Source organism: Pterocles gutturalis, unplaced genomic scaffold (genome assembly GCF_000699245.1).
Source record: "Pterocles gutturalis isolate BGI_N339 unplaced genomic scaffold, ASM69924v1 scaffold24069, whole genome shotgun sequence".
NCBI classification, from domain to species: domain Eukaryota; kingdom Metazoa; phylum Chordata; class Aves; order Pterocliformes; family Pteroclidae; genus Pterocles; species Pterocles gutturalis.
Genome location: NW_010129027.1, coordinates 24,639 through 35,078, shown reverse-complemented (window position 1 = coordinate 35,078; position 10,440 = coordinate 24,639). Strand labels below are relative to the sequence as shown.

Sequence of the window (10,440 nt, the reverse complement as noted above, 5' to 3'; positions counted from 1 at the left end):
AAATTTTTGTTTCTTAAGTTTCCTGCTAAAAATTAGTCATTCTGTGAGAAGTTCCAAGCCTATGAGTGACACTCTCATGTTCCCCCCTCTCTAGGGCGATGTCCGTTTCTTCCATGTCAGAATTTCAGCGCCTGATGGATATTTCTCCATTTCTACCAGAAAAAAACTTGCCTTCATCTAGCAGCAAAGATGACATAACCCCTCCCCTGTCTCCTGATGATCTGAAATACATCGAAGAGTTCAACAAAAATTGGGATTACAGTAATGTTAGGAATCATGGTGGGGCCACCGAGAAACCTGCAGAAAGCTGGGCAGAAAGGACAGAAATTGGGAAAGCCGGGAATGATCCTGCTTCAGATCCCTTCCAGGCTTCATCATGGTACCTCACCACCAGTGTCACTATGACAACCAACACCATGACCAGCCCGGAGCACTGCCAGAAGCAGCCAACAAGGAGTCACGGTGTAACTGAAAAAATGGGAGTTCGAGTCTTTCACAGCCCACCGGTTGTCCGTAGGTTTGATAACTCAGTGATAGCTGGCAGCGAAGGGAAAAAACAGGTTGAGCCAGACTTCCTGTTTTCTGTGACCAAAGCTATGGGGAACGTCACTGAGACAAAAGGTGCTTCCTCGGGTATGTTTGGAAGATGGTCTTGTGACCTGGCCAAACATAAGGATTTTTTGGAGAGTGGTCTTCATCCCATTGAACATCCTCTTTGCACTACTGTGGGCTTTGCCTCACCCTTGCACAGCTTGGAGATGTCCAAAAACATGAGTGATGATATGAAGGAGGTGGCTTTCTCTGTCCGAAATGCAATACGCTCTAACTCGAATTCAACAGAGCCTCAGTTTAAGGACACCGCATGTCAAACCAATGGTATGAGAACGACAGGGACGCAGACCACCCAGACGATCAGTGTTGGCTTGCAGACGGAAACCCTGCGCAGTATCACCAGCAGTCCGCACAAGTGTCTGACACCAAAGGGGGGGTCCACACCTGTTTCTTCGCCATCCAGAAGCCTAAGAAGCAGGCAAGTGACCCCCGTCATTGAAAAGGTCCAGGCTAAGTTTGAACGCACATGCTGCTCCCCCAAATATGGCTCTCCAAAGTTGCAAAGAAAAATCCTTCCCAAATCAGACCAGCCAAATAACCGGACTTTACCTGGCACACCTCAGAAAGGATTCAGTGAGTCTGCTTGGGCTAGATCAACTACTACAAGGGAGAGTCCTGTCCACACCACCATCAACGATGGCCTCTCCAGTTTGTTCAACATTATTGACCATACCCCCATCTTTCATGAGACCTTCCAAAAATGCCCAAGGTCTAGCAGCCGGTCCAGGTCAGCAGAACCAAGACCAGAACTGGGCCCAGTTCAGGAGCCATGTACAAATGCTCGTGGCAGATCACCCAGTCCTCTCCGGTCAGGTACAGAGACACAAAAAGAAGAAGGGACTGAGGTGACAAGTATCAGGCAGGACTTATCTGCTCCTCCAGGGTATACACTTGCAGAAAATGCTGCCAGGATCTTGAATAAGAAACTTTTGGAGCATGCCTTAAAGGAAGAGAGAAGGCTACCTTCACATAGCCCACCAAATCTTAGCAATGACAACAGCACAGGAGAAATTGTCAAAGTAGATCCAGGGTCCATAGAGGTAATGAGTTTGTTTGTTTTTCCTCCTATAGCTAAATGCACTCTTCTTTGAACAAATGCATTGTGAGATCTCTTGCAGTCCTAGAGAGTATTTACAATTAATATCCTAGTGCTGTCATGGTACCACCAGCAAGCCCCAGTCGTGAAACTATTGGATTAGTCACTGAAGAACTTGTTAAAGAATTGAGTTTCTATCCTGACAGTTTATTGGGCTTGAAAGCATCAGAAGAGCTTTATCCTTTACAGGAGAGAGATGCCTTTACAGGATAAAAATGGTTCTCCCCTGAATGACTGGGATAACAGTTTTCTCTCACAAAACACACCACACGTTACAGATGCTCTAGGGACTCTAGGTTTGAGTAAATTTCTCTTTTATGCTGGATTGAAAGGTAGACTCTTTCTCCTATACAAGAATGGGTGTTAACAAATTTGTATGAAAAATAGTCCCTACGATACCCTGAACCAAAACTTCAGGGCCTTCAGCATACTTTTTCTGGATGTATCTGAGTAAGTTTGCCTCAGGTCTGTGAATGTGATTAAATGGCATGATGTTTGGTACCAACCGTTGCTGCATCAGAAAAATAAGAAAAGAAAAAGATAATCAGCTAGTCTAAGCACATATGTACTTGGTGCTTAAGAACTCTTTATTGATATTTTGCTGTCAACAGTGTAACAGTCATCATCTGTCCCAGCAGGTATGCCCAAGTATTTGGGGTCAGATGCTCAGGTACAGTAACGTGCTACAGCAATCAACAAAAAAAGGGTGTAGTGATGGACAAAAGCTCTTTCAGTTATAAGCATCTAAGCTTCCTGTTTTTGGTGAACCTTCGTGTACAAGAGGGTGTTGCCCTGAGGAGGCCTGAAGAAGCTGAATTATGCCCAGCTTTTACCAGCCCGTATTGTCTTTCCAGTAGAGCACTGAAATGGCATGTGCCCGGCTGGTCAATGATACTCCCCAAGGCAGGAGCCCTCATCTTCTCTGTTGTTTTCTGTCCCTTTAGCATCCTGCTGTTTCGGGGGGCCACAGCTCCAGGCAGCTGGTCCACCTTGGCCCCTGTGCCCCCCAGACATCCCACCTCAGCCTTGCTGGGCTGATGCCTACCACTCCTGCTTCAGATAGCCTCAAGGGAAGATTCAAACCCCATTTCCTAAGTCAACATTTGGCCTGAGGGATTTGTGGGAACCTGAGCCCTGAGACTTTTGGTCTGCAGTTTGCACTGCATTACCAGGTGGTTCTCAATGGACAATCGGTTCCTCTTTTGTAGGTACAATTCAGAGGACATGATCTTTTGCCTAACAGAGGATCCAAAGCTAAGGATATATTCCCTATATGCAGTTTAAACAGGTACAAATAGGGAAGTCTGTACACACAAAAAGAAACCAAATGCTCATTATAAATAATAGTGAATGAAAGTGAGCTTTGTGCACAAACCTCAGAGTGAATAAAAGTGGAAAGCAGCCTCATTTATTTGGTTCTTTGTAGCTAGGTCTGTATTTTGTCCTTAGTTTGAAATACTGGAAATGCACTACCAGTCCTTATTAGACAGTGTGTTGTACCCTTACAGGTTTAGCTCAGCTTTGCCTTCAAGGCATCCCTGGAAACTCTTGATTTCCTCCTGCAGCTTTTAAGTGTCTCAGCAGATTTCGAGTATAACTAAAAGGATGTTGCCTCACATCATCACAAATTGCTGTTGGCAAGATATACAACTAGCATCAGTACCTGAGTTTGATGCATGGAGAGATGTGGGTCAATGCTGTTTAGTAAAATCTCATTGACCATCAGCCTGGCAGAAAATTGCTCCTCTTTGTGAATTCTTTGTATCTTTTGCCTAATTTTTTGAGTTCCAAGCCTCAGAGCTAAGACTTGTTTTTTCCTTGCAACTCTTACTCGCTTGTTACAACTGTTGTCTAGATGCAGAGGTTATGATTTTGGGTAGTGCTGGCATTTCTCAGGAATATGCATTGAAAATAAAGGTGTTGGGCGTTCACACAATGAGCTTAGCTTTTCCTAGGCGAGGTGGAGCTCTACAAAATGTACATAATGGAGATCGGGTTCACTGCTGACAACAAAACTGCAAATAAGTTTAGACTCTGCAAATACCTTGAGTTATTTATGGATTACACTAACCACACAAATTCCACTTAGCACATTTTGTACAAAGCCAGATGCAGCAGTTCAGTGAACGATCATCTTGGAGGAGGCAGGCTGTGCTTTGGGCAGCGTCATGTCAGCGCTGCCCTTGCAACCCCCCTGTAGATCCCTGCTCTGCTTCCCCCTCACCTATTGGTTTCTGGCCAAGACAAGTGACCTTCTTGCCACCAAACGCCTTCTAGTTTCTGCAGTCATGGCAATGGTATACTAATGACTTTTAGACTTGCATGGAGCACCTGTCAGTGGCTTTTCTTTAAATTGAGCTTCTGAGTGGTTTAGGTACGTAATTTCCTTTTATTTAATATGAAATCTAGTTCATATATGTATTTATATATTTGCATACATATGTATGTGTGCATGTGAGTGTATATGCCTACAGAGTAGTAATAACTTTGTAGTTTATAACTTGCCCAAAGTTGCTTATAAGCAAATTCATATCCACCCAGGGCAGCCTAGTAGTGCCTCATCCTGCTGATTCACTAAACCACTACCTTACTTGCATATTATACGATTTATAAATATTACTATTAAAAAATGCAGATTAGCATTACCTAACTAACAACGTAAGAGCAGTATGAATGTTTTTCTTCTATGACTACCAAGGATGTAAATCATAGAGGTTACAAAGCAGTCCTGGACTGGGGGTCAGACCCACTTCAGGAGACAGCACTGTGAGAGGGCTGTCCACGCAGACCCACGGAGAGGGCAGCTGCGGCATCCTCTGCTCGCTGGGGCAGAGGAATTGCAGCACCCTTCCAACTGAACCATTCAGCATGGGAGGGGAAATGTTAAAAAGTAGGGAAGGTGTTGTCAGCATTAAAGGGCTTTCTCTTCGGTTTGAATCTCCCATCCAGTGTCACTGTTAAATAGCAAGGGAGAAGGGTGAGGCAAAGGGCTTTCGTGTAACCTGGAGCAACATAAGCATGAGCAACACGAGAAACATGAGCAACACAAAATACCAGTCACTTTTTTGCTTGTTAAAGATTTCCTAAACAGAAATTCTCTCTTGAAATCAAACTAAGGAAAAAAAAAAAAAAACACAGGTTTATTCCTTTCGCACAGTAACATGGTTTTTCCCTAGCCCTAAGCAAGGCTGGCAAAGGCTAATGGACATCTTTCTCTGCTGAGTAGAAATGTTTGGCTTATTTAATGCTATGTCCACTTCTGAGACTGTGCTAGGATTGTAAAAGGTTGGTTTGTTTGCTTCCTTCCTTTCTGAATCTTTTTCTGCTAGTGGCTTATCTTTTGATTATTAGTTTCCCTGTGATAACAGCGGTAACATGATCTGAATGGGTAGTAACATCTGGAGACTTCTTCCTTGCTGACATGAAATCTTCACTTTAAAAAAAATAATTGATTAAAACAGTTCTTTCCAACCTACTTGCTTTCTTTTTCTTTTCTGTCTGTTCTGTCCAGAACCAAACTGTCTTATTAACTGCCCCCTGGGGACTCTAACCCTGCCTGCCTCACTGCTGTAAGTCCTTTCTACCTTGTTTCCAGAGCTTTCCGAAAGCGGTCATTTTTGAACGTGTGGGTTAACAAACGGAAATAAATGACCACATCTCCAGAGGTATCGGCGTACACCCATCATCCCTGTGGGGTCCTTCGTACGTGACAGTCAGGAATTTCTCAGGATAGGAGTCCGTCTGCCGTCTGTCCCTGCGGCAGCACGGGCTGTGGAGAGGTCACCCTTAAGTCAGAATTTGTACTGTTGCGTTTTTTTGTTAAACTTTTAAAAAGTTGACAAAATTTAAGTCCAACATAAAGGTATGCAAAAATGTTGGGGAGGGATTCAGATTTATAATTTTTGACAAATACACAGCACAGCACAGGGCTTGTGGCTGCCCTGGGGTGTGTTTCCTCTGGCCATGGCTACAACAGCAGCAGGAGAGGGCTGGGGAGGGGGCTCCAGCACCAGCCCAGGGCTGACGGTCATTAAGGAGCTCCCAGCCCAGTTTTGCGTGGTGCCAGATGGCTGGCCAGGGCTGCCACAGCAGAGGGAGACAAGAAGCTGTACAGATGTGAGCTGTGATGGTCCACTCCTCTCCAGAGCCAGAAAATGGTGGTTTTTATTCCTTAATATAGTCATAGTCATGGTGCCTGACAGCCTGGCTTAGGAAATAGCTAGAAACTAAAGAGGAAATAATCTTTCTCATTTTTAATGTCTGGGCTGAGAAGTGCTCCCTGTCTACCCACACCCCCAAGCAACCACCAAACTAAATTACCCACAGGATATTAATTTTTCTAAACATTTCTAGCTATGACAGCTACACATGGTAAGTGAGGAGGGGGTTTCACAAACCATTCTGGACATGATTCCTTGTCCTGGCTGGATTTTCTTAGTGCCTCTGCCAAGAAAGCCAGGCTGCAGGTGCAGGTGACTGGCTCAGCAGCCAGCACGTTTTAAGATTACGCTGCCAGTCACTTGTTGGCCCTGGAGCAACATCCACAGTGAGCGCAGCCTTGCGTTGTGCTGGGCATGTGTACATCACAGATAAGGCAAGCTTAACCCTGCTGTTTGGTAAAAGCTGACCAGCATCTGCAGGCATGCTGGAGAGAGGCTTTTGAACTAGGAGGCAGCAGTGGAAAGAAATAAATTTTGTTGTCACTATGCTGACTCTCATTTACTGCTATTAAACTAGGACAAAGCAGCCAGAAGCAAGCAGGGCTATAGAGATAACATTTTAAACCCCTGTTTAGAAAGAGGCTAAGAAAAAACCCGCAAATCTCATAGCCTCATCTCACCATGTTGTGCTGCCTGTGAGTGCTGCTGTGCATATGGATTTCTCTTAACAAATCTGAGTCTAGTGGCAGCTTTCACAGACCATATGTTGCCCAGACGCAATGGGATAAGGTGAAGTAAGGACATGGAGTCAATCTTCTTGTTAGCACCGATTTGCATTTCAGCCTTACTGTTGTTTTAGGAAGGGGTGTTGGGAAGTTTACGGCACAGAGGTGGGGTGGGGGGCGAGGATGCAGAGAGGCAGCAGTGCAGGCAAAGACTCCATAGGCCCCTGAGCAGCTTCTGCGATGGCTCGCTGGTCTTGCTCTCTGCGAGTGCCAAGGGCAGATGAGCGCAGCTCTGCCTCCAGCAGCAATGCGCGGCTGTAGATCACCCCGACGGCTGCGTCTTGCCCAAAGGCAGAGGTTCGCCCTCCACAGAGGCTTCCCCAAGTCTGACGATGCACTCACTCCAAAACATGCACCTCCACAAGCTCAATTTCCCGTACCTCAGCTCTGTGTCTTCAAAATTTATCTTTCTGTCACGTAACATTCATGTTTGGTCCTCCCACTGCAACTGAGAGGTTCAATGGCATATCACCTTGTTTGTTCACTGCCAATCACATCATGTTACCTACTCCAATACTCTCCATTCCTAGTCATGTTTCTCCTCCTCTTTTGCTTCCTACTGCATTGTTCTACTGTTGCCTTGTTTCCCTGTGCTTCACCGTAGCAGAGCTTTTCCTTCGCATTGTACCGTTTCTGGTCTCTCTCTTCATTCATCACCAGTTTGCATTCTGATTTTGAGACTGGTTTTTATTGAACTCTCTTGTCCTCTCCAGTGACTGTTCCTCAGTGTACACATTTCTATAGGTTGACAAACTCCTCTGATTTGCTTTTATAAATTACAAAGTATGCAATGAAATTCAGAAGCTTGGCTTTGGCCCTGTGAGACTTGCTCCCACAATCACTCATGTTGATGTCAGGAGTGTTGAGAGCGAGTCAGGAAGCCTAGCTGTGCTATGAGCAAATCCATAAATATTAGAAGCAATTGCCAACTTAGTGCCAGGGTGAAAAATCACAACTGCAGATTGTTTCAAATCACAAAGGCAGGCTACCGTGCCTGAACAGTGGAAAGTTGGTAGAGAAATAAAATTTGTCTTTAACGTAGAGAACCACTGAATCCTGTAATTCAGGCTTCAGCAGCTGGCAGTAAGGAGTGACGTTCCAAAAGATGAAATCTGTAGGTAAGCCTCATCTTTAATCCAGCTGGAGACCTTAACTAGCCCTTTAGTCATTATTCTGCTGCTAAGAAGTCTTTCCTGCATGTCAGTCTGAACTCTGAAGCAGACAAAAGGAGTCGGTGGTTGATTTTCACCCCACTTGCAAATGCCAAACCTGGCCCTTTTGTGCCATGTGAGGACAGAGCAACGTGATGAATAGTGGATTTTCCTGAATTATCATGCAAATATACTTTTCAGGTCTTCTCTTTCTAGCACAAGGAGAATTAGCAAATGGAAGTTTGTCAGCTAATCCAGCTCATCCCAGACTTCTGTCTTTCATTCTCTCCTTAACTGTTCCATAAATCAGGCATACATGCAGATACCTGGAGCCCATACACAGATGTTCACTGCTTGCTTTTGTCCCGCGACGACAGATGCTTAGCTTTAATCTGATTTTTTTTTTGTTTCTTAATTCTTTGCGCATCCAGACAGCCTCTAATGCAAGTCACTAACCGCTGTTTTGCTCTCTTGGCTGCCAAGGAACTACCTTGTTCTGCACTAGCCCCATCCCTCCAACCCTGCTTCTCCCGGCCGGAGAGACCAGCGAACCGGCGCCCACCGTCGCGATGGGCTTCACATTCCCCTACTGCCTCACAGTTGCAGTCCACCGGAGACCTGACTTCCTCAGAGGAGAGCAGAAGCAAGGAGCTGCCAGCAGAGACCCCCAGCCAGGGAGGTGATCCAGCCTGACTCCGCACGGGAACAGGGCGGCTGGGGCTCATCTCCGCCAGGTCGCCCGCCAGCTGTCTCTGCTGCAAAGGAGAGAGATCAGCTTGGAGAGGTCAAAGAATGTTCTCAGACATAGCTGCTGAATGTCCGACCTGGGAAACAAGAGGTGTTTCTAGAATGAAACAGTTAATGTGCCTGTAATAATTTTTTTCATAGCTGAGAAAACTATTTTTGTCTCCATCTTTTCTACATACAGTATATTAACAAAAAAAAGGGTAAAAATGATATATAGTAAGATTTAAAATGAAATGTAAATTAAGTTTTAAGGGAATTTGAATACGTGCTCGCACTCTCTCCAAATACTGACTGCCTTTCGGTTATATTTGCACTTTTATGTTTTTGATTTTGGTTCTGGGTTTTATGTAGGGTTTTTTTATTATTTCATGTAAAACTAGGGTCTTAAGTTAATTTTATTCTTTTTTAATGTCGATGTTATTGGTTTTTAAAAGTAAGGTTCTTAAAGATGCTTCAACTGTTTGAAGTGATACCTTTTAAGTAGTGAAGAAAGCCATTAAGCTAGTTCACTAGACTTGTATTGCGATGGAGGGGAAGACAGGTAAACACAAGAAAAAGTGTAAAAAAAAAAGAATGCCTCAGAAAGTCTTATGGAGTTAGCTGTAAAATACACCTACAACACTTGACTTGCATGCCTCTGGGTCCTCGCACTTTAGTGCATGTACATACTGCTACTGTACTTCTACCATCACATAAATGTGAGTCAATCTGTTTCACTGTAATATTGTCGTGAATTTACCTGTACTGTACTTTTATTGTTGGTATTCTTGCATTGACTATGCGAAAAGAGTTTTTAAATTATTGTTAGCAGTTCAACTGGCTATGTACAGTGTTTACTGAGAACTTCCTTCATTTTGGGAAAACCATGGAGATCTCTGGTCATACTAAATTGTAAGTGGTCTTGTTTAAGAGTCTGTGGGAGACCACGTGAAGTGGAAATAAAACCCTCAGTATTTACAAGCTGATTGAGTGCTTCATGATTTTTCTTTTTTCTGATGGTACTTCCAAGGTTCATTTAACTGGGTGGAGGGATGAAAAGGCCCAAAACTCCTCCTTTATTCATACGGGAAGAAGAATGCTTCTTTGTATGAAATAAATCATGGCAAAGCCAGATATTATGCTGTGCTACACAGACTCCTGTGAGCACTGGATCAGGCTACGGGAAGGTTTCTGAATTCCCTCACTGAATTCTGCAAAACAGCTGCTTACACAGATAGCGGGACCCATCTCCTCTGTTCCTCTGAGGCCGTATGGCTTGTTGCTTTCCATCGTTCATGGTAGTGAAAGCCAGACAGCTAAACATAATTCCAAAAATATTATGTCCCATGTTAATCCAAGCTTATGTCTCATCTGCATTACATATGAAGACCAGTAAAACCAGGGCTTTTGTAAAACTGGTGGCTAGCACTGAGAAGTAAATGCAGCCGAGAATTTGCGTGCTTCCAGGAGGTGGAAGCTCCTCAAGCTACTTTGCCTAGGACCATCTGTTTGGCCACATGCTTTCTCTGGGAGCCCCAGAACTGCTCTGACTAGTTATCCCATCACTGAACTGGCTCATTCCTGTTTGATTTCCTTTGCTGAGGCTTTCTGAGGCTTGTGTGTTGAAGAGCACCATCTGGGATCCCTAGAAGCCTTTCTGGTTAGCTCTGCCGAGCAATAAGCCCCTCGCATCCCGTCCTGCTCTGTCGCGGATGGCTTTCTAGGAAGTTTAATTCAGCCGTCAGATGAGAACAAACTCCTTAGCTATTGGGTCAGCTCCCAAACACCAGCCAGTTGAGGTCTGATTTCTCTCACATCTGTTAGGACTGTGGCTATTAAGCCAGTGTCAAAACATCCACCTGTGGGTCATCATCATGAAAATTGTCACTTACCAAGATAGGCAGTGACTG

The 10,440-nt window shown here is 44.5% G+C and overlaps 1 protein-coding gene across 1 annotated transcript in view; it reads left to right on the top strand.

Moving 5' to 3' along the window:
• MTCL1 (microtubule crosslinking factor 1) overlaps positions 1-9,511 on the top strand; it is a gene marked incomplete at its 5' end in the record, with an annotated part of 52,657 nt that extends 43,146 nt beyond the window's left edge. The window contains 2 exons of the mRNA XM_010079826.1: positions 95-1,652; positions 8,288-9,511. Coding sequence (XP_010078128.1) covers positions 95-1,652; positions 8,288-8,497 — 1,768 coding nt within the window. The remainder of the gene's footprint in view (positions 1-94; positions 1,653-8,287) is intronic.
• Between the last annotated feature and the right edge of the window lie 929 nt (positions 9,512-10,440).